This window comes from Vitis riparia, chromosome 7 (assembly GCF_004353265.1).
Source record: "Vitis riparia cultivar Riparia Gloire de Montpellier isolate 1030 chromosome 7, EGFV_Vit.rip_1.0, whole genome shotgun sequence".
Lineage (NCBI taxonomy): Eukaryota > Viridiplantae > Streptophyta > Magnoliopsida > Vitales > Vitaceae > Vitis > Vitis riparia.
This window is the reverse complement of record NC_048437.1, coordinates 25,462,753-25,488,076: the sequence shown is the minus strand read 5'-3', so window position 1 is coordinate 25,488,076 and position 25,324 is coordinate 25,462,753. Positions and strand designations below refer to the sequence as shown.

General features: G+C 33.8%; 2 protein-coding genes across 2 annotated transcripts; one reads left to right on the top strand and one right to left on the bottom strand.

Annotated features, from left to right (window-relative positions):
* The first annotated feature begins 1,632 nt into the window (after positions 1 to 1,632).
* LOC117917483 lies at positions 1,633 to 6,935 on the top strand. Its single transcript, XM_034833783.1, has 7 exons — positions 1,633 to 1,762; positions 1,865 to 1,939; positions 2,311 to 2,368; positions 2,927 to 2,982; positions 4,421 to 4,483; positions 5,587 to 5,655; positions 6,565 to 6,935. The coding sequence occupies exons 1-7, from the start codon at positions 1,700 to 1,702 to the stop codon at positions 6,790 to 6,792; spliced, it is 612 nt and encodes a 203-aa protein (XP_034689674.1). The 5' UTR covers positions 1,633 to 1,699; the 3' UTR covers positions 6,793 to 6,935.
* Positions 6,936 to 17,026: 10,091 nt separating this feature from the next.
* Positions 17,027 to 23,779, bottom strand: LOC117918571 (ABC transporter B family member 11-like). Its single transcript, XM_034835320.1, is given in 14 exon segments — positions 17,027 to 17,667; positions 17,965 to 18,258; positions 18,340 to 18,603; positions 18,695 to 18,961; positions 19,058 to 19,941; positions 20,198 to 20,471; positions 20,582 to 21,107; positions 21,267 to 21,505; positions 21,636 to 21,857; positions 21,974 to 22,149; positions 22,256 to 22,310; positions 22,561 to 22,866; positions 22,868 to 22,976; positions 23,687 to 23,779. Coding segments are annotated over 13 exon segments (3,894 nt in total). The 5' UTR covers positions 22,901 to 22,976; positions 23,687 to 23,779; the 3' UTR covers positions 17,027 to 17,313.
* Positions 23,780 to 25,324: the final 1,545 nt, after the last annotated feature.

Sequence of the window (25,324 nt, the reverse complement as noted above, 5' to 3'; positions counted from 1 at the left end):
TAGGGAATAAATAGACTCGTGAGATTAACTGACAAGACACGTTGCGGACTTCGATACGGCGGTGGGACTTCTCGTGGGCGGTGTCTAATCGCCACACTTTATTGTGTGGGCGACATGTGTCTGATGGACGTACGGATGGTACGATGATGAGATTGAGACTGCTGGATGGTGATGTGGATTCCAAATAGGATTAGGTTTGAGAATTCCGATGAAATTGTTAATCTAAAATAGAAGTATAATAATAATAAAAAAGGGAAAAAATTCTTCTTAAAGATTTTTAATCTAAAATAAGTATAATAATTTGTAATAATCAATTATTTTTAGTAAAAGTTATTGATTTACGGATTCAGGTCAGACGAACTATCAAATCGTGATTGAATAGTGACTTCACAAATATATAATATATATATTATTTAAAAATCAAAATTATATTTAAAAATCATAAAATTATCTACAAATTAAAATATTAGTTTTAAATCAGAAATTTAGATTAAAATCATAATTTTAATTTAAAATTTATATTTAAATTATAAAATTATTTTTAAATCATAAACTTATTTTAAAATATGAGGGACACAATATATTTCACAAATTTATTTAAAATTACAACATTTTTATTAATTTAAATTAAAACCATAAAGATGAAAGAATAACAAATATAAAATAAAATAAACAATAATATAAATAAACCAATAAAGTAAATAAAAATAAAAAATATAAAGAAAACCTCAAAAATGGGAGTGAAAGACTTGTAGCATTATGGGCAAGGCTTCTTCGACATTGGATTGAAGGTAGGAGGTGTAGGGTAGAGAACAAGGCAAGGGTGGCAATGGAAGGGAGGTAGCGACGAGGAAGAAAAAGGATAAAGGGGGAGGGTGGCAGAACATGAATGAGGGAGCCATCGGCATGTCGGCCTTGGCTTGGGCTTGCGGCAAGAGCTAGGAAGGGGAGGGGGAAGGGGGTAAATTTGAATAGTTTGATTCATGCAAAATTGGTTTTGGATAAGTTGGTTCATTGGTCTAACCGTCGACGGTTTAAGGCTGGTTCAAAGTTTAAAAGGTCGAATCAGATTAAAATGATGATTGAACCAATAGATTGAATCTGTTTTTTAAAATAAAATAAAATAAAAAAGAGAATTGTTTTCAATAGTTTTTTAGTTTGTATTATAGAAAGTTAGTAAATATATAGGAAACAAAAGTTTGCTAACTTTTTTATTTTTTATTTTTTAAAATACCGAAAATTTCTATCTCTTGAATATTACATATTTTTATATATATAAAATATTTTTTCACATATTAAAACTTTATGATATATTATTCATTATTCTAAATCTTAACCTTTTATTTCCATTTATCTCTTAATCTAATTTTTTTAATATTAAACATTCCTAATGTATTTCTTCAATAATATATACCAAAATATGCCATCAGTTAATATATTTAAGATATAATTTATTATTTAAATTTTGACATAAATATTGGGTTGAATGTCATTAGTTTTGAGTTGTGATTAGGTTGAACAAGCCCAACCCAACGAACTCGATTTGCAGCTAGCCCAACAAAATGCCCAAAGAGAAGTCCGGCCCACGTCCGTCCCAAAAGACGTAGTTTTGATTTGGGTGCTCGATCGCCGAGGAAAGAAAGCCGGAAGGGCTTAGAACTGAAGGAAGTTGGTGTGTTTGGAGGGGGAATTGGTTGGGATGGACGAAGAAACCTCTAGTCTTCCTCCAATGAGGTTGATGAATTTCATCTCCGAGGAGCAGGTATTACCCGTCCGAAACCCTAAAACTCTTTCTCACGGTTACTATTTTGAAGAATTTTGTGTTTGATTTTGAAATGGGGATAATTGGGAATTGTAATGGCAGTTGGATGAATCTAAGAAAGCAAGGGGTGAACGAGCAGATGACGGCACTGCGCAGAGGGATAGACCCCTCTTCGAGGTTTAAATTCCATTCCTTTCACTTTCTTAACTCTTTCTTTTCGTTATAACAAATGGTCCTGACATTTTCGTTTCATATATCTTCAAAAATGTATGATTCACCAAGTGAAATCCATGCCATCCATGCCCTTTTTCTGTTTGGCATTAGAAAAATTCAGTCTTCAGATGATTCTTTGAGTTGAATACATATTTATTCTAATTTTTGCTTGGAAATGTGAAATTTTCCTTTACAGTAGCGGACTATATCAATATAGCTTCTTAACATGGTTTCTTATAAGTGAATTTGGTGCTTATCCTGAGAAAGATAGTTTGAGCTTAAAAAAATTTACTTTTTTTGAGCTTCCTTCTTATTTCATCTTCTTTTATCTGCAGATATTAAAGGAGAATAAGGACAAGCGAGATGCCGAATTTAATGAGCGATTCAAGCACAGTGAGTGCTCAATTCTATTTCCAATGGCATTTGAGGGCGCCATCCTTTAAGAATTTATTGAAAATACTGATAAACATCTTAATTAGTACTTGGAATTTTATTGAACAGCATGGTAGATTTCTGAAAAAAAGAGGTGATTCATAACAAGGATTTCTCCATGATCTATTCATTTCTAAGCATTTAGTTTCCATGTATTTTGGTATGCATTATTGCTAGTATTTACTGCTGGAAGTCTTAACTCTTGCCATTGTATTCAGGTGCTTCTATAGGATCTTTTTATTTTATTTTTTTAGTTTTTCTATAAAGCACTTATGATCCATCTTAGAGCCTAGTCATTTTTTCTGAATGACCCATCTTAGAGCTTGTGGATATGTAGCCTAGTATCACTAGCACTTAGTTTACCCCCAAAATTTTGTACGGGAAAAATTTGAGGGGTAAACTTCATGCTTGTGATACCAAGCCAGATTAGAACAGTTCAAAGAGTGGTTTAGCATTAGCTGCTTTTGTTGAATGAATACATAACGAAAATGGAGCCGTAATCTCTTCTTTTTATTACAGGACCGCCAAAAGCTTTGGATGAAGATGAGACTGAGTTTCTTGATAACCTGGAGATGGTGAGACGATGTGCTATGAGCTATTTTTTGACTGGAAATTGCAGCACCAACCTAAGATTATATATATATATATACATATAATGCACTTAATTTGAAAGATTTGTTGATTGATTTGGACCTATGATGTATATGCTCACAGACATAGACTTGATGCTACAGTTGAGACACATGATATGGACACAGAAACTTGTTCCACATGTTTTGTGTGGAAAACCATAGAGTTGACCTCAGTATTGAAGTCAAAGTGCACTGAAAGTCTACCTATAAAAAAAAAGGTGTACTGAAAGTCTACTGATTGCCATGTAAATTGCTGTATGTCCTTGAGAATCAAAATGTCATGAACTTTAAATAACTAATAGTTGCTAAAGTAATCAGTTTATTATTTATCCTATCACAAGTTTCTTATTCATCCTATCACAAAAAGGCAATATAAGCAGATTCCTCCATGCCTCATTTTCTACTTCTAAAGGGAACTCATGTCTAAGTGTCTGAACTGGACAATTAAGGATGCATGTGTCATGTAAACATAGTCAGAACTGGACATTGAAGTATGCAGGTGTCATGGATGTATGATTTACATGCTAATTCTGATGTAAAGAATAGTGTTCTACATCTCATAACTTGAAACTGTGATTGTAGGGCACTTTTAGTGATTATTTAAACCTGTGATTTCTAACTCACTTCTTGTAGTCAATATTGGCATGGTGTACACTTGTCCTTGCATAACATGTATTTGACACCTGTTAAAAAATTTGCCAAAGTATCTACCTTATTTCTTCAAGAATGTGCATATAAATTTAAAAACAAAGCTCTTGGTGCCCTTTGTTGTGGTGAAACTTGTTATATAGTTGATACTTGTTTTATCATCAAGAATACAAACTCAAAACAAACAAATAGACACATGTTCAACATTATAAATACAGGAATGCACACATATTAACATGTCCATGTCTGCTGTTACAAGTCATAGATTAAAAATGCTAGAAATTCATTAAATTTTGCATGATTATATTTGTAAGGTTGATGCCATAGCTCTTTAAAAGGATTAGTCTTGCCGTTATGTTATACGTTATGCTGTAACAAGAGTGCTTCAAGTTTTGATTCTTGCAATTAAATCATATAATTTTATGCTATCATAAGAATTGCAAATTTTATATGATCTTTACAGTTTTACAGTTGAGGCATTATTGCTGCTGTATAATTATTTGATTGTTTTTATCTTAAGAAAGATATGTTTCACTTTGTGCATGTGTGGATGCAAAACTTGGAATCTCCCTCCCTCCTTCCTTCGATGCATGTGTGCTTGTGCATGTGTGTGTGTGTGTGTGCACGCACCTTGACTCTTTTTTTTTTTACATTTGTCTTTTCTGCTGCTCTGGTTTCTTTCCAGAGGCAATGTTGTCTTTTCTCTTTTCTGAAGTTTTGATTATTCATGCAGTCAAGGAAGGACTATGAACAGCAGATGGCAGAAGAAGAAGCCCAACAGCTCCGTAGTTTCCAGGTCATTTTCTAACCATTCCTGAATTGTAGAATTACTATTATATTAATGTGTATCAAGGAGAATTCTTAATCTGGTTAATTAATTTTCCTCATATTGAAAAAAACAAAAATGAAATTTAGCTAATAGTTTCAAGGTCACACTTATCAGAATTCAAAGAGTCCTTGTGAAGAATTTTATTGAATAATTGATCATTTTTATATTCTAACTGAAGTGAATCAAGTACCTTCATTCTCATGATGTGGCACTAGCATTTACCAGGGTGTCAAAGTAATTGACCTTCTTTACCAAACCTTAACTCAATTTATAGATTTAAGAGTGTTAATTGTTGTTTTGATTGAGTATGCATAAAAAAGAGTATTATTGTAACTTCTTGGTTTGTGTGTATGCATATCTTTTCCTTTTCCTTTATTTTGTTTTCCTTTTGCTGCTATATTTGTGCCTTTTGAATTTGAATACAGTGATAAATTTTCTCATTTTGAAATCTGAAACATGAATTAGTACAGATCCTAGCGGACGGTCTCAGCAACTGAAAATTGCTACCAAGTTGGTTTGTAGTTTAATCATGCCTGTGAATTTAATAAGTCCCTGAGAGGTTTCATTCAAATGCTTACAATTCTATTCAGTGCATTATCCAAGTATATGCATCGATGGCATCCTTGATTAACTGTGAAGTTCAGTAATTAGAATTTTTTAAGTATCTGAGGGCTGCATACATTTGTCAGTAGTTTAATGATTCTGGGACCTGACTGAGGAATCTTGAATTACACAAATATTACAGGAGGTTATAGCATCCTTTATACGTGTTGTTACATATTTCAAGAATGAATAATGCAATTCTTCATTGTTTGTGTCTTTTTTTTCCTTGGATCTGCAGTAAAAAGAACAAGGAGATGTTATGCATTATGTAACTCTGCTGGTGTATGTTATTACTGCTTTACCACTAAAATTATCTGCCAAAGTAGAATTCTTATGAGAAAATGGATACATATAATAATTTTCTCCTTGTGAGGAATTTGATGTTGCATGCGTAGAATGAAGGCTGTACTTGCACTATTATTCATCTTATCTTTCAGCTCAAACCATTGAAGTGGTTGCTTTCACAGGCAGCAGTGGCAGCACAGTCTACCATTGTACATGAACTGAAGGATACACCCCCTGCTCCTAAAGTCCAGGTCAGTTGCTTGATTGACAGGCTTTTTACACTTGTATACACTCTTGGACTTGCCATGAAATGAGACAGACTACAAATGACACAGTGAGCCTTTGGCAACCTTGGGATTGGTGTAGCTTGATAGGGCAATGCTCTCACTTCACTCTGCGTCATTTACCTGTCATGGCATAGCTGCCTGTGGTGTCTTTTTTTCTTTTCTTTTTTCTTTCTGCAAAGTCCAAACTAACTTATGGATTCTTGAACATTTACTTGACCTGTTTTTGCCATGTTTTTTTCCTGGACATCCAATGGATTAGATTCTATGAATGCTGGGCCATGGGTGGAACAAGAGTGGACAGGGTTCATTAAAGGCAGAATCTGAAGCAAATACTATTGGAAGTCCACATTAGGAGCCAACCCCTTCATATTCCAACATCCTGACAGTCAATGCTCGCTTGCCACGTAAAAAATGTCACGAGTTTTTTTTTTTAACACAACCGAGATGTTATGCACTGTGGTGTGGCAAGCACCTGTTGGCTTACTAGGTGTCAACTTTTGGTGGCTTCCCAATGAGACAAATCCTTGTTTCTGCATATTTACTGAGAGATTTAGGATTTATTTATTGTTTTGCAGTATATTTGGGCACTCATTTGTGGTTCCACCAAGATGACCCTAGCCCAATTTAACAATTTAACTATCTTTTCTGTTGACTGGTTTCAGCAAGAGTTGAATGTTTGATGAAGAGAGAAAATGGATTCTAGTGATCATCCAATCATGGCTTTTTGGTTGCAGATCTTGGTCACCATTGAGTCTTTATCTGATAGCTTTAACGTATTATCTTGTGCTTGCATCCGAGTGTGCAGTGCTATCTATAATTGGAAGCTCTGTTTTACTGAATGAACTTCTAAACGCAATCTGTTGTTGCCTGCAGGAGCAGAAACCAGTTGTCAGGAAGAATCCGCCTTCTCACCGGTTAGGTATGATTATCAAAGTCAAGCCACAAGCCAAGAAAGCGAAGGTGGATCCAGCAAACTCAGAAGGGTCAGAAATTGTGAAAACACCTAGCATTGACACAGAAAAACCTTCAGACCTGGAGGCCCATGATGTACCTGCAAACGGTCTGGTTTCATACAGCGATGAAAGTGAGGAAGATGATTAATAATTTCAGTAGAGACTAGTATTGTTTTCAGAAAGAACTAATCATAGTCTAAATTTATTCTCGTAATCTGTATATCAATTTTCTGTAGACCCACAAGCCCACCTTTGGAAATATGAATTGGATCTAAGCACCTATCAACACCAGGCTTAGCCTCTGTTTGAGCAGTGTTTTTGAAATTTTTTTTAAAAATTAATTTTTGATAACAGTTTTTGAAAATATTCTATGATTTTTTGTAACGTAAAAGATTGCTTGGAAACCCGAAATGTTTGTAATATATTTTTTTATGTTTTTAAATATGTTTTAAAAAATAACCATTACCTGTAGTGATTTAATTTTAATCATTTTTTATATTTATATAATTATTTTAAAAAAATCTTAAAAAACAAGTGACCACAAGTGAAAGATATTTTTTGAAAATATTTAATTATTTTTAATATCAAACATGTTTTCCTATGCTTTTTATGATTATTTTTTAGTAAAACTAGGCTTGCACCACTTAGCTAAAAGCGCAATTTTTTATATATTTAAATTTAAATTTAAATTTAATTATTATTTTTAAAAAAAATTAATGTTGATCTATTTTATGGTTGTATTTGAATGTATTTTATTTTAAAACATTAATATTGATTAAATGATTATATTAATAGGTTAAATCATATTTGTTTTTTGAGAAAAGATAAAATTACATTTTATTTATTATTTTAAAAAATAATATTTTAAATTATAAGTCAATGATATACCATCTATATTAAATTTGGAAATAAGTTTTATAATAAATTAATAAAATATTTATTTATTTGAATATTTTTAAAAGAAAATTTCAATATTATATAAAATTAATTAATTATTATTTTTATTAAATTAATTAATTATGATGAATAAATTATAGTTAATTTAATTTTTTTTGTTATTTAATAAACAAATATATTTTATTATATATTGAATTTTATAAACTAAAATAATAAATTTATTCAAATAACATTTATAACTCTTATAAAATTAAAAAAAATGATGGTTTTTTTTTCATGGTTTGATATTGGTATAAAAATGGAAAAATTTATAAATATTGAAAAAAAAAAAGGTCTATGAACCGGCATTTTTCCCACTCAAACGAGACTCATTTATTTATTTATTTATTTGGTGAAAAATATGAATTTTAGAAAATCATCATTAATTTTTGTTTTATTTTTAAAGGGAAAAAAACAAAATAAGAAAGAAAAACCCTAAATGTGACTCTTAAAAGAAAGACATGTCTATAAAAAACCAAATCTGGATTCGAGGTCAGGTTACCTATTGGGAAGGTACAGTGATAAGCCGTAACACCTTTTTAAACTGGTATACATACGATCTCTACTAAACAAATCAAAAGAATTGTGACAATTAATTAATTAATTATGGATACAAAAAAAACAATGAACAAATCAATATATACAAAAATAATGATGAAATCTAATTACAAGAATGTACAAAATAAATGACGGAAAATTATATAAAATGATTTATTGAACAAAATAAAAAAGATATTTCAAAAGAATTAGTTTTTCGAAAATTTCAAAGGATTTTATTAAAAAAAAATTTGAATTAATAATTTCAATTTATTTATTTACAAAAAAATGTCAATTTATTTTCTTCAATTTCATTTGTATTTAATTTTTAAAAATGTTATTTACACTTATTGCATCAAAAGAATTTATTACAAAATTTCAATTTGGACACAAAAATTGTTTGTACTTACTTTTACTAAAAACGAATGAATTTTTAAAATTTTATTTTTTAAAAAAAAATTGATTTATTTTCATTTAAGAAAAGTGACTTGTACAAATTATTAAAAAATATGACTTTATTTGCAAAAAAAAATTTAAAAGTTAATTTTTGGGACAACTTTATTCACAAAACAATTTTCGAACAATTATTATTAAAAACAAAATTTTTGAATTTTATTAAGAAAACTTACTTTTATTAAAAAGAATAATTTTTGAACTATTATTTTATTAAAACATGTTTATTGAATTGTTCCTCTTATTTAAACAAAATTTCTTATTTTTCGATATTCAATTTTGTATACGACAAATAAACATATAAAAATGAATATTTACATAAACCAATAAAAAAAACCTTAATAGTAGTGAGAAATAAAACGTGTACCCAAACAAACTTACAATAAGCTCAATGTCTTTCTATGACTTTTTGAGTATCACTTTCTTTTATGAAATTCCATATTCCACTTGTAATAAATATGTACTTAGCCAACAGAATTGCAGAATAGGTCCATACAAAAATAAAAATAGTCAAAATGTAAATATCCAGAGATATACAAAATCTCAAACAAATATTCAAACCCAAATTAGTCCAATAAATTTCATTAATAAAAAATGGGCCTAAATTAGCAACTTTAACCCAATATAAATATTTCACATGTCATAAGTCATAGCCCAAAATTCCATATTAATGGTTAATATATAAACATAATCAAATAAGTCTAAAATATCAAATATCACATATTAATGGTTAATATATAATAATAACAATAATGATGATGATGATGATGATGATGATGATGGACAATGAAAAAAGAAAAGAAAGATAATGAAAAGAAGAAAATAGGAGAAGACGGGAAGGGGGGGAAAGAAAGATAATGAAAAAATGAAAGAGAGAAAATAAGAGAAGAAGGGAAGGAAGGATGAAGAGGCGTTGGAAATGACACCGGCTTAATGCTATCAGTAGTGGCGACGGGGACCGCCGAAGATGGGAAGTGGTTGTTCGGGTGGAGATGTGGGTGTTGGGGGAAGAAGAAGAAGAAGAAGAGATGCAGAGAGGGAGAAAATGGGGCCAAAGAAATGGGATTGGCTGGTGTGTGGGTGTCTCTGAAAAATGGTAGTGTGGAAAGGGCCGTGGAGAAGAAAAAATGGAAGAAAAAAATGGGGGCTGACCCAAAAAAACAAAAATGGGAAGGAAAAAAAAACTAAAAGAAAAAGGGAAATGAGAAGAGAGAGAAGAGGAAAGAGATGAGGGGGGATAGGTGTAGGGTATGGGTGAGAGAGAGAAAGAAAGAGAGTGAGTGGGGTGGTTGGGGAAGGTACGGGGAGGGAGGAAAGAGGAGAGAGAAAAGAAAGAGAAAAAAAATAGGGAAACTTGTGTTTTGATGTGGCAATTTAGGAAATATATGGTTTTCGGAATCCAACTTTATGAAATATGAAATCAGCTTTTAATGTGAAAAATTATATATTTTTTATGCACTCTGAGCCAGCTGCATATTTTGTGCCGAAATTGCCTTTTTTTTTTCCTCCCGTATCCACCATCCACCTCTCCCTCCCTCCCTCCCCAATGAAACTTGCCGGCACTTTGTCGGCATCATCATCGACCTCCCCCTCTCTCTTTTTCCTTTCCCTCTTTCTCTCTCTCTCCTTCCTTTACGACATCACCAAGAGAGAAGAAGGTGGTGGCAATGGTGGAGAACCAAGGCCAGAGGGAAGAAGGCGTGGTTGGTTGCCATTAACGGCGACAACCAGCAACTCTCGCGGTCATTGATGGTGGTGGCGGCGGCGGAAGCACTAGCGTAGGGGGAAAGGGGAGCTCTACTTAGAGGGAAGCACCACCGTTACAACAAAATTCAAATTTAAAGCATCCAAAACCCAAATCCAGAAGCCAAACAAAATACCCATTAATGTAATAATTCCATACAAATTCAGCTAATATAAGGGCAAACGAAGAAGGAGAATGAAAAGGCAAGACCCACCCATCACTGAGAAATGGATTCTCTTACAGTACTAAATCAAATTCCCAACATACAAACAAAAATTAAAGAAGATGGATGAATCTAGAATACCTCCACAATCAAGAAGAAGAACAGTGGTGGGAGAGGAATGAGACTTGAAGAGCTAGTCACCCTCAAAAGGCACACACCCAAAAGAGCCCTTTTGAGGATAAACAACAAACCCCACCATGGATCCTCCATAATCAGGAATACCAACCCGCATATCCTCGATGTCTCTTCCTACGCTGGTGTTTCCGTCGTTAATGACCGCGAAAGTTGCTGGTTGCCGCCGTCAATGGCAACCAACCGCGCCTTCTTCCCTTTGGCCCTGGTTCTCCACTATTGCCACCACCTTCTTCTCTCTTGGTGATGTTGAAAGAGAAGGAAAGAAAGAGAAAGAGGGAAGGGAAAGGGAGAGAGGGGGAGAACGGTGATGATGCTGGCAAAGTGTCGGCCAGTTTCACTAGGGAGGGAGGAAGAGGCGGATGGTGGGTACGGGAGGAAAAAAAAAGGGCAATCTCAACACAAAATATGCAGTCGACTCAGAGTGCATAAAAAATATATGTGTTGACCCTCGTTTTAGAGGTCTTTGGATTTTTTTATTATTGAGGGCTTTTTGGGGCAGCTGGACTTTTGGAAAGAAAATGGGTTTTCGGAAGGAGCAAAAGAGGCTGCCAGGAGAGGAAAAAGGTTTTTTTTTTTTTTTTCTGCAGTGGACCTGAAGCTAGGGGGAGAGATCGAAATGGGGGGTTTTGGGAGGTGGAAAAGCTGAGAGAGATTTGCGGGAAGAAGCCCAGGTATGGCCACGAATTTTTTTTTTTCATTTCTGGTTTTTGTTTCTCTTCATTATTTTCATTGAGATAACCCATAAAGAAATTTTTGGGTTTTTGTCTCCTAATAAATTCTTCTTTGCGGAGGATGGAAGAATCTTGAATGCGGTTGGTGCGCTTTCGGGTTTCGGGCTTCCATGGAATAAGCTCGAGACGATTTTATCACGTAGGTTGTGTCGGTTTAGGGTTTTTGGGCTTAATAATGTATTCTGTTTTTGGATTTCGTTTGGCTTTTCCGTTTGTTTTGGGTGGGAAGGGTGATTTAAGCCCTGATGCTGGCGCATTTGTTTGATGATTTGAAAAGGGTTTTTGTGGGTTTTGATTTGGGGAGTTTTGTGGAGGAAAACGTGGATGCTCGGTATGAGATTTGCAGAAAAATTAGGCTATTTTAATATCTTGGTTGTGAGAAGGGGTCATTGGTGTTTGCGTTCAAGAACTGGAGCTTGAGGCATTTCCTATGAATGGGTTAGTGGGGAGTTGCAGGAAGAAAGTGTGGAAGCAAAGGTTTTTTTTTTTATATTCTTTTAAGAGAGTTTTAATGGAGCCACGTGTGAGACAAAGATGTTAGCATAGAGGAGTGGGGGTTTTATTTATTATTAGCATTGTGTTATTGTTGTTTTATTTGTTTACTTATTTATTTATTTTAAAATTCTATTTTAAATAATTCTTTAAAATTTCCTAATTTCGAATTTAATTTCTAATTCCAAAAATTCTAATATTCACATTAATTTATTATTATTATTTTATTTATTTATTCTAAAATTCCATTTTAAACAGTTCATTTAAAACTTTCGACTTCTGAATTAAATTTCTATTTTTGAAAATTCCAATATTCACATTAATTTATTTAATTATTATTATTAAACAATTCGTTAAAATTTCCATTTCCGATTTTAAAAATTCTAATATTCACATTAATCTATTTAATTATTTTATTTTATTTATTTTAATTTAAAACTTTTGATTTCCGAATTAAATTTCTATTCATGAAAATTCCAATATTCACATTAATTTATTTAATTATTTCCAAAATTCCATTTTTAAACAATTCATTAAAATTTCCACTTCCGCTAATTCCAAAAATTCAACATTCACATTAATCTATTTAATTATTATTATTTTATTTATTTATTCTAAAATTTCATTTTAAACAATTCATTAAAATTTCCGACTCCCGATTTAATTTCTAATTCCAAAATTCTAATATTCACATTAATCTATTTAATTATTTTATTTATTTATTCTAAAATTCCATTTTAAACAGTTCATTTAAAACTTTCGATTTCCGAATTAAATTTCTATTCATGAAAATTCCAATATTCACATTAATTTATTTAATTATTATTATTTTATTTATGTATTCTAAAATTCCATTTTTAAACAATTCATTAAAATTTCTACTTCCACTAATTCCAAAAATTCAACATTCACATTAATCTATTTAATTATTATTATTTTTTATTTATTCTAAAATTTCATTTTAAACAATTCATTAAAATTTCCGACTCCCGATTTAATTTCTAATTCCAAAATTCCAATATTCACATTAATCTATTTAATTATTTTATTTTATTTATTTATTCTAAAATTCCATTTTAAACAGTTCCTTTAAAACTTTCGATTTCCGAATTAAATTTCTATTCATGAAAATTCCAATATTCACATTAATTTATTTAATTATTATTATTTTATTTATGTATTCTAAAATTCCATTTTTAAACAATTTATTAAAATTTCCACTTCCGCTAATTCCAAAATTCCAACATTCACATTAATCTATTTAATTATTATTATTTTATTTATTTATTCTAAAATTTCATTTTACACAATTCATTAAAATTTCCGACTCCAGATTTAATTTCTAATTCCAAAATTCCAAAATTCACATTAATCTATTTAATTATTATTATTTTAGTTATTTATTTTGAAATTCCATTTTAAACATTCTTCAAAATTCCAATTTCTGAACTTAATTTCCGATCTCCAAAATTCTAATTTCTTTCAAATTTAATATCCAAAATCCCAATTCTTAAATTTAATTTTTCAAGACTCCAATCTTCAAATAATTTTCGAGACTCTAATTTCCAAATAAATCTTAAAAAAACCCAGTTTTCTCTCGAATAACTTTAATTCCACTCCGATTTTTAAATAATGTTCTATTTCTTTTGATTTTTTACATAAGCAAGAATGATGAATCTTCATAATTCCGAAATAATGGGATTCGTGAGATTAATTCAGGCAAGATCAATCGGGCTTTGGTGGGGGGCCCCACATGACTGACTGATTGATTTATTGATTTATTTACCATGCTTGTTTGATTTATTCTGTTCCTTGACATGCGCATAATTTTATCTATTCGTCATTCGCTAATCTTGTTTCATGATAGCGCATTCGCGACTGGAGGACCAGGTACGTATCCACTCATATTTTGTTCATTCTTTATACATGTTTTGATTCCCATATGTGCATGATCGCTTCGAGTATTCATTGATTTTCTCATTGATTGTCATGTCAGCTTCATTTTATTAATAGAGACCCGACTTTAGGGACTTAGAGGGCTGTTACGGTCGTTACCGTACCTTCCCAATAAGTAACATGACCCCCGAACCCGATCCGGTTTTTCGTAGATCACCTTTTCCAAAATAAGGAGTCGCACTTAGGGTTTTCTTTCTTATTTTGTTTACCCTTTTAAAATAAAACAAAAATAAGTGGCGACTCCAAGTCATTTTCTAATAAATTAAAAATCATTTTTGAAATAAAAATCAAGCTCGCTATCGAGTGGAAAACGCATGAGCCGAAATGCGGGGTCTACAATATGATTTTTCACATTAAAAGCTGATTTTCAGATTTCATAAAATTGGGTTCCGAAAACCATATATTTCCCAAATAGCCCCATCAAAACACAAGTTTTCCAAAAAAATATAATATAATAAAAATAAAAATAAAATAAAATAAAATAATATACAAAATAATAAAAATTAATAATTAAATGGTGAGTAAGCCAAAAAATCATATGTAATTGGGTTAAAAATTTAAAAATAACATTATACTGAAAATCAATGTAAAAATAAAATTTGGACAAATTTTGGGATCTACAAGGTCTTAATATTAGGATACCTATTATCATAATTAGAAAATAAATATGTTTTAAATTAAAAATGTTAATGTTAAATTTGATAAATATTAATTTTACCATCATTGTTATTTGTGATGAATTTTTTATATTCTTATTTTAATTAAAAATAAAAATGATGGAGAGGATGTGATTGAGATTTTCTTTTTTAAAAAATATATTATTTTATTCAAATAAGTGTAATTATTTTATACTATATAATTTCTTTATTTTCCACTTTTCCAAAGTACTTTGAGAAAATTCTAATTTTGAGAAAAAAAAATGAATTTTATAATCATTCACCATAGTTAACAAATTAATTTAAAATGATTATCTTGAAATGGTTTTTATTTCATATAAACAAAGTAATTATTTATAGAAAAAGAAATGAAGAAAAAAGTGGACATAAAGGATATAAATAAAAAAATTATTGAAGGTTTTCTTATGTAGGGTTTGCAATGTGCTTAGTGCCCTGTTTGGTTGCTGAGAAAATTGGAAAAGGGAAGTGAAATGAGGTATTAAAGTGTTATTTTTCTATTGTTTCTTGTGATTGTTCTTTATCCTTATCTACATTTGAAGGATGCTTCGTACTAAATGTCTTTGCCATATTAGATCATTTCATGTGATTGCGATGGTGACGTGTGTGGAACGTGGCATCCTTTGGATATTGCATGGACATGCGTTGCTCCTACGTAGTACATGTGTATGGTTAGATAAATGACAATTCGTTAAATATTCGAACAAAATATGGATTAAAAATAGCCGCAACAAAACTTCCCTGACACATCTGATCGGACTTTATATATATATATAGATAAATATAGACATGATGGGGGCAATTTGACTATATTGAAGGGAGAAAGTAGGAGAGGTACGTGACAAAAGGATCAAGCCAAGCTCATGATCTGGTCTTGACAAACTCTTTTTCCTTTTTGGTGTTTAACCAAAAGGTCTATGAATGGCCCGTGATGACACACGATTTTCTTGCTCTACACGCATGATCGCTGTATAAAAGGAATGCTCTTCCTTACATGAAAGACCCAAGAAAAAAGCTCCAACTCCCATCAAAGGATGACTTTTTAATACCCTTTACAAAAGTGAGAGGAAGATGATTAATAATTTCATTGGAGACTAATACTATTTTTTCCAGGTGGAACTAATCATAATCTAAATTCAGTCTCTTAATCTGTACATTAATTTTCTGTACACCCACAAGCCCACATTTGGAAATATGAATTGGGTCTAATATAAGCACGGCAAACTATCAACAAGAGGCTTGGATTTTCAACGTGGCCTGACACAGAGCTGATAATGACCTTACGTTACGTCTCTCTTTTTCTTCAAAACTTTGGGCAAAATGGAAATTTGGAAATGCCTTTGACTCTTTCGTAAAGGGGAAAGGAGGCGGAGTACGTGACAAAAAGGATACCATCAGTCACCCAACCAAACAAATATTTTTCCCTTTAACAAATGGCACAACGGCCAAAGCATTAGTTTTCTCAGTGAGTAACTTCAAAGGATCACCTCTACAGCTCCACCCCACCTTCGAAATAAAAAAATCAAAGGGATATGGCGATGTGGATTGGAGCGAGGTCAGCCTGGCGGGCCGGAGGTCTACGCATTTATGAGCTCTGCAAGTTTGTTATTGAATGCTCATGAGCCATGGCATTTTCCTGCCACATCACTGAATGGCTTTTGTTGTTTAAGATAACCCTTGATTGATTTTCAGCGTGACTTCAAAAGCAATCAAACATAGAAGTTGGGAGTAGTGGATTGGTGCTGGTGCTGGTCGTCATGGATGACGTCTTTGGCCCTCTGATAACGGGCTAAATGATACGATCGAGTAGTCAATTAATTATTGGTGGTGATTCATGGAGCCCAGAGTCAAATAAGTTATTATTCCGTCTCTTTCGTCACTTAATTAAATGAAAAGAAATAAGATACTGAGACACCGTGCCTACCAAGCTTGTGGTTGTTGTTGTGTCTAATATTAATAATATGAAAAGGGCGTTGTTACACTACATGTATCACTGATGGTTTTTTCTTTTTTCTTTTTAGTTATCCAAAAGTCACCCAAGATAGATAGTTTCTAATGTGGTGTTTGTTTTTCGGTTTGATTTTTTTATTAATATAAATAAAGTGAATTTGTTATTAATAGATTTAATTTAGTTGTATTGGTTGATATTTGAATAGAAAAAGTCAAATATTTTAATTTTTTTTTTTAAAAAAAAATTCGATGAAAAAATAAACGCTATATAAGTATACATTTTTATCTATCGTTTTACTTTAATTCCATTTATTTATATTTATCTTCATATCTTCGATTTATTCTATTGTACCTTCATTCAGTGATTTAAATTTTATCAAATATATTCAATAATTTAGATTTTTTTTTTCCAATAAATATCAAACATTTTCTTTAAAAGAATACTCGTTTTGTTCTTGATGCCTTGTGTAGGGTTACACTTTTTTATTTATTAGCTAATTTTTGTACTTAAGGAAATCGAAGATTGTGTTATCTAGGAGATAAGTCTTGTGTTAAAGCTCATGACACTCGTGTTACTTGTCGAATTAAAAGATATCTTTTCAATACATTTAGGAAAAAATACATTTCAATAATTTGATAATCCTTCAAAGGTTAGAAAGGTAACGCTTTCTTTTGCTCACCTTTCTATGTTCCTCCACCCACAAGATGAAGAATTACACATTATTGATATATTGATAATACAAATTAGAAATCGATATTTGCATGGGTGGAGTAACGTGGACATTGGGCAAGGGCAACACAACAAGGCTTTGAACCAAAATTGTAAAGACGGGGGGAATTAAGAGGAAGCGCTCATGTGAAGTGCTATTAAGGAGGCATAAAACCCATCTTTGATGTTTATCAGAGTTTCATGCTTTCCCTTCTCAACTATGACTCCATTTTTCACCACGGCTATAACATCAGCACCCTTGATTGTGGATAACCGATGGGCTACCACCACTGTGGTCCTGTTCACCATGACTCGGTCTAATGCATCTTGTACCACCCGCTCAGACTCAGCATCTAGTGCACTGGTCGCCTCATCCAGTAGCAGTATCTTTGGGCTCTTCACCATAGCTCTTGCAATGGCTACTCTCTGCTTTTGCCCACCTGATAGTTGGATTCCTCTCTCTCCCACCATGGTGTCATACCCCTGTATTTTGCATTTTTGGGACATTGAAAATGGCAAACATGTCAGCATGTCCATCATTGGTAGTATATAATTAGATTAATGGCTATGTCAATTTGAATCAAATTTGTGTTATGCAGATCAATCCAAAAACTACCTAATTATTAAATAGGTTATACAAGTCTACACGAATTTGACTTAAACCCGATGATATGAAAAATGTGTAGGGTTCGAATCGTGTTAGTGAATCATATGAAACTTTGTCACCCCTATTAGTAGTTATTGGAGATGATAGTGTAAATGGTTTTTAAGCATTCTAACCTGTTGTAATCCGCTAATGAACTTGTGGGCATTTGCCAGCTCTGATGCAGCTATAACTTCTGCTTCAGTGGTATGGCCTTCCTTTCCATATGCAATGTTGGCACGGATGGTGTCATTGAACAAGACCGGTTCTTGGCTCACTAGACCCATCTGCTGCCTCAACCACCTCAACTGGAGGCTTTGAATGTCCACACCATCCAGTGTGATACGACCTGAATCCGGATCATAAAATCTTTGCAGCAAGGCGATGACTGTTGATTTTCCACTCCCACTTTCTCCTACCAAGGCCACTGTCTGAAATACATGAGATTCACCTTGGTCAGTCATTGAAAAGAATAGGATTTAAGCTAAATTAGACCAAGGGAGTATGTATACCTTGCCACTACGGATGGTCAAGCTGAGGTCTCTGAAAATCTGAATATCTGGTCTAGTTGGATACTTAAAGCTTATGTGCCGAAGCTCAATCTCGCCCTTCACATTCTCTAATTTTGTACCAGACTCGTCGCTGGGGTCGATTGTGGACTTCCTGTCTACAATTGTAAAGATGGAAGCTGCAGCAGACTTGGCTTTGCTGGAATCAGGACTGAAGGAACTTGATTGAGAAATTCCAACGGTAGCCATGGTCAGAGCAAAGAAAACCTGCAAAACAGGCATATGTCTCAGAATTCTGAAATATACATTGGTTGTTATGAAAGGAACAAAAAATTCAGATGGGGATGCCAATACATACACGAAAAACATCTCCAAATGTTGTTTTTCCAGCTTCAACAAGCCGGGCTCCTGCATAGAAACAGAGTGCATAGACACAGAACAGCAGGAAGAAAGAAACTCCAAATCCTATCCCACTGACCAGCCCTTGCCTTATCCCTGTTCTCATAGGGCCTTCACATTTCTTTTTGTACAGATCCATCACTTTCTCTTCAGCACAGAAAGAAGCAACTGTTCTTATACTCCCAACTGCATCATTAGCCACTTGGCTTGCTTCCTCATACATCATCTGAAACCATTTATATTTTTAAGCAGAGATTAAAGAAAGGAATCACAATTTTCCAGTAAAATAAATCCATTTTCTCTGAATGAGTTGAGGGCATACCTTTGCATCAGCACTGAATCCCTTAAGGAACTTTATCTGGACATATCCATTAAGTCCTATCAAAGGTATCAAAGCAAGGATGATAAATGCTAACTGCCAACTTGCTGCAAAGGCAATGGCCAAACCTGCAATTGCTGATGCAGCATTCTGAACAACCTGAGCAAGCGCGTCTCCAACTAGAGCTCGAATGGTTGCAGCATCTGCAGAGAGCCTTGCACCAATTGCTCCACTTGAATGCTCAGGCTGATCGAACCAACCCACCTCCATGTGAACCACCTTCTCAAAGCACATTGATCTGACCCTCTGTATCAACTTACAGCCAGCCACAGAGAATAAGTATGTCCTTGCTGGGAATGCTAGGAATGATACCACACCCAGGACTAAAAATATTAATGCCCAAAATTTTGAATCCTTCCTGAGTTCGTGTGGGGGCTCATAAAATGTTTTGATAACACTGGAAATGAGTATACCAAATATTGGGAGAATGGTGCCATTGACGATGGCAGCTACGGTTCCTAGTAACAGCACAGGGATCTCTGGCTTGTTGAGATAGGCAAGGCGGCGGATTGGAACTTCTGGAGGCTGTTCTGATGAGCGAGGGGCTTCAGCATCTGCAATAGCATTATCAGGGAGGCCAAGTCCTGTAGGTAGGCCAAAGGAGACGGAGAATGAGTGACGACTGCTATTTCCTGGTCCTGATGATCCACGACTTACGGATCGCAAGAATGACATTCGTTGACTTGACTGTCTACCGAATTCAATGCTGCCATCTGGTCTGTCTTGGGAATCTGTAGCTTGATTCTCAGACTCTTTATTCACTTCTTGCAAACGTATAAGCTGAGAGTATGCTCCTTCAGGATCCTTGAGCAGTTCAGTGTGTGAGCCTGATAAATAGACAAAGAAGTGCCATAGATAAATTTTGGATACTCAAGAAAGAATTCAAGGAAAAGCAATGCACATTGACAACAGAAGAAACTTGGAATAATTTGGTATTTAGCAAAATATTTCCAGCATTTTAGATAAAGCAGGGCTCTCCAAAGTTTTGGAGAATATGGCATAATGCACAAATTTTTTTTTTTTTTAAAAAAAAAGATGCACATTAGGCCAAGAACCATCAGAAAAAAGCTAGGCATAACATACCTTTTTCTACCATCTTTCCACGATGAATGACACCGATCATATCGGCATTCCTCACTGTACTCAAACGATGAGCAACTATAATGGTTGTTCGGTTGACCATAATCCTGTCCAATGCTTCTTGTACTACTCTTTCTGATTCTGCATCAAGTGCACTTGTAGCTTCATCTAAAAGTAGAATTCGCGGGTCTTTCAGAATTGCTCTTGCTATGGCAACTCTCTGCTTTTGTCCTCCAGAGAGCTGTGTTCCATGCTCACCAACCATTGTGTCTAGCCCCTGAATGCAAAATTTAAAATCTCAGAGATAAAACAACAATGGACATGTCCATGAAAGTGAAGACATGAGTGCAAAAGGGGGGAAAAACCAAATGGGAAAGAACAAGGAACCTGAGGAAGTTTATCAATGAATTTAGAAGCATTTGCTAGCTCAGCTGCAGCTCTTATCTCTTCAATAGTTGCACCCTCTTTTCCATATGCAATATTATCCCTAATGCTGGATGTGAACAAGACCGGTTCCTGGCTGACAAGACCAATTTTCCCCCTAATCCATCTAAGCTGAAACTCCTTCAGATTAATACCATCTATAAGAACTTCACCAGCAAGGGGATCATAAAACCTCTCTATCAGACTAATTACTGTTGACTTCCCACTTCCACTCTGTCCAACCAAAGCTGCAGTTGTGCCACTAGGGATGGAAAGAGAGAATCCACTGAAGATTTGCTCATCTGGTCTGGCTGGATAGCTAAAGTATACATCCCTTAACTCTATCTCTCCTTGAATGTCCTCCAATATCTTCCCTTTGGTGTCAGAAACATCTATCTCTGGCTTCCTGTGTATCGTCTCAAACATCTTGAATGCTGCAGCCTGACCAGCAGCAAATGCACTCATGCAAGGAGATGCCTGCCCTAGAGACCTGAAACATTCATATTTTACCAAAAAGTTATAAATAATCAAAGGTGAATTACTTCACCAAAGTCCAATACAGAGATATTAGCAATAGTACTTTCCCTTGATGGGCTACAATTGGAACTTCAACTTGATTAAGCCAAAGAAAGTTCAGAATGCAGCTTACATGGAACCAGTCAATACGGCAATAATGACATTCAGAACTGTACCCCCAGTATATCCTTTTTCCAGTATCATCTTTGCACCAAACCATACTGCCAATGCATAACTTGCAAAGATGATGAACATAACTGTTCCAAGGCCTAATCCTGCAGCCAGACCTTCGAAAACACCTGATTTGTAAGCATTTACCAGAAACTGATTGTATTTAGTTACAGCTTGCTTTTCCCCAGTAAATGATGCAACCTAGATTGAAGAAAAAGAGATGCTGTCACTTTTCATCAGAATATAAAAGGGCAAAACCAAACACAACTTAATGAAAACTGATATCCAATATTCCACTGGCATGTACTCAGTTCTGGCCTATATGACATACCGTTCTAATTGAGCCGATTGTCTGTTCTACTACAGTTGCTGCTTTTGCATAAGCGTTTTGTCCGCGGGTCGCCATCTTGGATAAGAAGAGAGACATAGCTCCACCAGCTATCACAAGAAGAGGAATTGATGATAGCATGACAAGGGTAAGCAGCCACCCTTTAATGAATGCTATGATAAAGCCTCCAATGAACGTCGATACCAGCTGTATAAATTTCCCTACCTGAACAAAAACAAAATTTGAAAAAGAAAACCTAAAGACCCTTATAGGCTTAAGTAACATGTTTAGGATAAATAAAGCAAATTGTGTCTTTTTGGCGGTTTTGTTCATGTTATTACCTTCTCACCCATGGCATCTTGTATTAGAACAGTGTCCCCAGACATCCTTCCGATAACCTCTCCTGTGTTTGTTTCCTTATCAAAGAAAGCAACATCTTGTCTCAATATAGTTTTCAAATACAGACTCCTAATTCTTGCAGCCTGCCTCTCCCCTGTGACCATCCAGCAAGCCACCTCTAACAAACAACAAAAAAAAGTCTTTCTCAATTCTCAGTGCTCAAAAGTGAAGATATCTATACCCATTAAATTTTTGCAACAATTTTGAATTTAAGATGTGCTTACGAAAGAATGCTGCTATACCAGCCCCCACAGCCAAGTAGACAAATTTCAGAGAAACCTAAATGCAATAATCAAATAAAGAGTCAATAAAGTCCTTGTTTCAGTACTCCTACAATTCAAATGAGGAACAACCAGATAAAAATATATACTAGGAAGCATGGCTTTATGCAGAAAAGGTGATAAATTCACAACCAAACACCCAGGAGATGGCATTCCTGAATGGGAAATTTGATACATCTAAACCTGAGAAGTTGTTGAAATATTTCCTGCAGAGTACCCAATGAAACAAATGTGAGAGAGAATTTTACCTTGGATACTATATCAACCACATCTTTGTTGTTCTGGTTTTGTCCAAAAGCATCAATCAGGTCCCCAAAAAGTATTGCCATAAGAGGCATACATATTCCATTCCCAGCAGCACCGATTGTGCCGGTAATCATCAACAACATATCAGTAGAATCTGCAAAAGAGAACAGCTTGTGAAATGGAACTGTGCTGGGCTTCCCCTCTTCCTTGCTCTTCTCCGAATCTTGTTGTTTCCCATTCTGGCCAGAGCTTTTCACAGTCTCTGTTTCAAGTGCTCCCCTGCTTGATGTTGTGGCTTCATGCATATATGTTTTTTCCATTCAAGTCATTCTCCTCAGCCATAATGCTACTCCTAGATACTTACAAGTTCTAAGATAGCAACTACTTTATCTGGAAGGGATCGGACTTCAAACTTCAGCTGCAAGATTGATGGGCGAAATCAGAATCATTAAAGACCGAGCTTCAAAAGTTGAGCCAATGGCAGATTTCAATAGATTAATATTGAAAGAGAATTGAAACCAATAAAAATAACAGCTCCCAGAAATTCTATGAGCAGACGTTTCAATGGATCCTGAATCATGGGTGGTTCAAACAGAAAAAATAAAAGCAAAAAACCAAAAGAAAGATACAAATAAATTGATAATTTGAGTCGGCAGCGCCTTATTGAATAGAATTAAAGTGAGTAGATCCGACAAGTACAAAAGCAAACAAAGTCACTCAAAAGGTAGATGAACAGAGGATAAAATGTCCATGAAGCTGCATCAACAGTTGGGAGATTCTAGCCAATCTCCCGTGCTTGGTACATACCAGGTACAAACTATCAAAAAGGCTGACTTGAGGAAAACCCATATGACATCAATTATACAGAAAAGAAAAAGAGAACAGGGAAAAGAAAAGAATAAATAAAAACACAAGGATCCCAGAGAGAGAAATGATGTTTTCTTTTTCTTTTTTCTTTTTCTGGGTTTTTCTTTGCAGGGTTGAATCTGGAGAATTCAAAACAAGGAAGCTAATCAAGTAGGAGAGTCAAAAAGAGAGAAAGAAATGAAACTTTGCTCTATTTTTGACTGAAAAAGCCTCTGCAAAAACACAGAAACAAACCATAACATGCAAGCTGATCATAACCACCTCCAAAACAAAAGACGCAGCCCAGGTCGGCTGAAACAGGAATGATACATAGACATGGAACAGGCCAAAACATCAGGAGGAGTAGTTAAAGAAAACAAAAATGGTAGCAGTTATGGGATCTGGGTTGGTTCTCAACTTGTACCTTTTCCCTGTATTACTGAACCCTCCACCTACATTCTTGTTCTCATGAACCTCAACACTTATAAAAAGGATACTCCCATGTCGCAATCTAATAGTTTGCTTAGGAAGCAAGCATCAACCTCTGCCTCTCAGTCAAAGGTTTTGATTTCCAGCTTTGTTTAGAAAAGAAAAATGCAAGTTTGGTATTCTTTTGCATCACAATTCCAGGAACTGTTCTTTATCTTAGACTTTTAAGTATTGTAATCAAAATGACATATTATTCCTTGGGCTACACACACTGTTTGAATACGGGAGGTGGTGGTGGCTGGTGGGCGTGGGTCCCCGTTCATGTTCGGAGAAAATTAACCCGACAATTGAGAATACAGCCTGTCTTCCCTAAAATACCACCATCTTGGTGTGGGTATGGAGGTCTAGTAGCAAAGCATTCCTACACTTCAACTACACAAAAGTTTGACACATCACGCTTGGATTTGTCAGGAGATGATCACATGTGGAGACCCCTCATCATAGCCACCACGCCCCCAACCCAATTACCTACCACTTTTAATTTAATAATAATAATTTATTTTCTGATATTTTTTGTGTATGAGCCTTATGCTTATCAATGGGAAAACCCCGTATCAAGTCAGAGCCCAGCCATCTTGTTATGATGCTACATTTGACCCAATTTCCATCAAATTTCAAAGGGCAAATTTGGTTGGCGATTCTAGAAAATCCTGATTGTCAAATGAAATTTCGGTGATTGTTCATCACCTTTTCATGTGTTAAACACAATTCTAACGACAAGTTGATATAGAGAATCTGGATATCCTGGTAAATGGGTTGAATTTTCTCCAAGGAATTAAAGCCATCCAACTGCTCTGTTCTTTATAGTGGGAACTGACGAGATGCAGTAAGCCTCTTTGCCTCTGCTTTCCATTTCCTGGCTGCGAATAAAAAGTCAAAATATAGGTTGACAAGTAAAAAAAAGTGATTTTGGTTGAATTGCTTTTGGAAAGTCTTCTTTTTTTAAAAATAATAATAATAATAAAATTCATGGCTCACAATCCAAATTATTATTATTTTTTTTTTACAAAATCAGAACTTTGTCCAATTTTTTAATGATCATTTACCTAAAAAATTATTTAACTAAAAAACATCAAATAATTCCAATTTTATAAATCTAATCTTCCATATTTAAATTTTAAAAAAATCCTAAAAAATTATTTAACTAAAAAGCATCAAATAATTCCAAATTTATAAATATATTCTTCCATATTTAAATTTAAAAAAATCCTAAAAATTTTACCTAAAAAATTATTTAACTAAAAAGCATCAAATAATTCCAAATTTATAAATTTAGATAAATTTAAAAAATTTAAATATATAAAAGATGTTGGATTTATAAATTTAGGATCATATCATCCTTTTAATAAAATAATTCTTTAAAATACTTAAATAATTAGAACAAAGAAAATATTTATTTATTAAAATAGATGAAATAATCTCAAAATTATA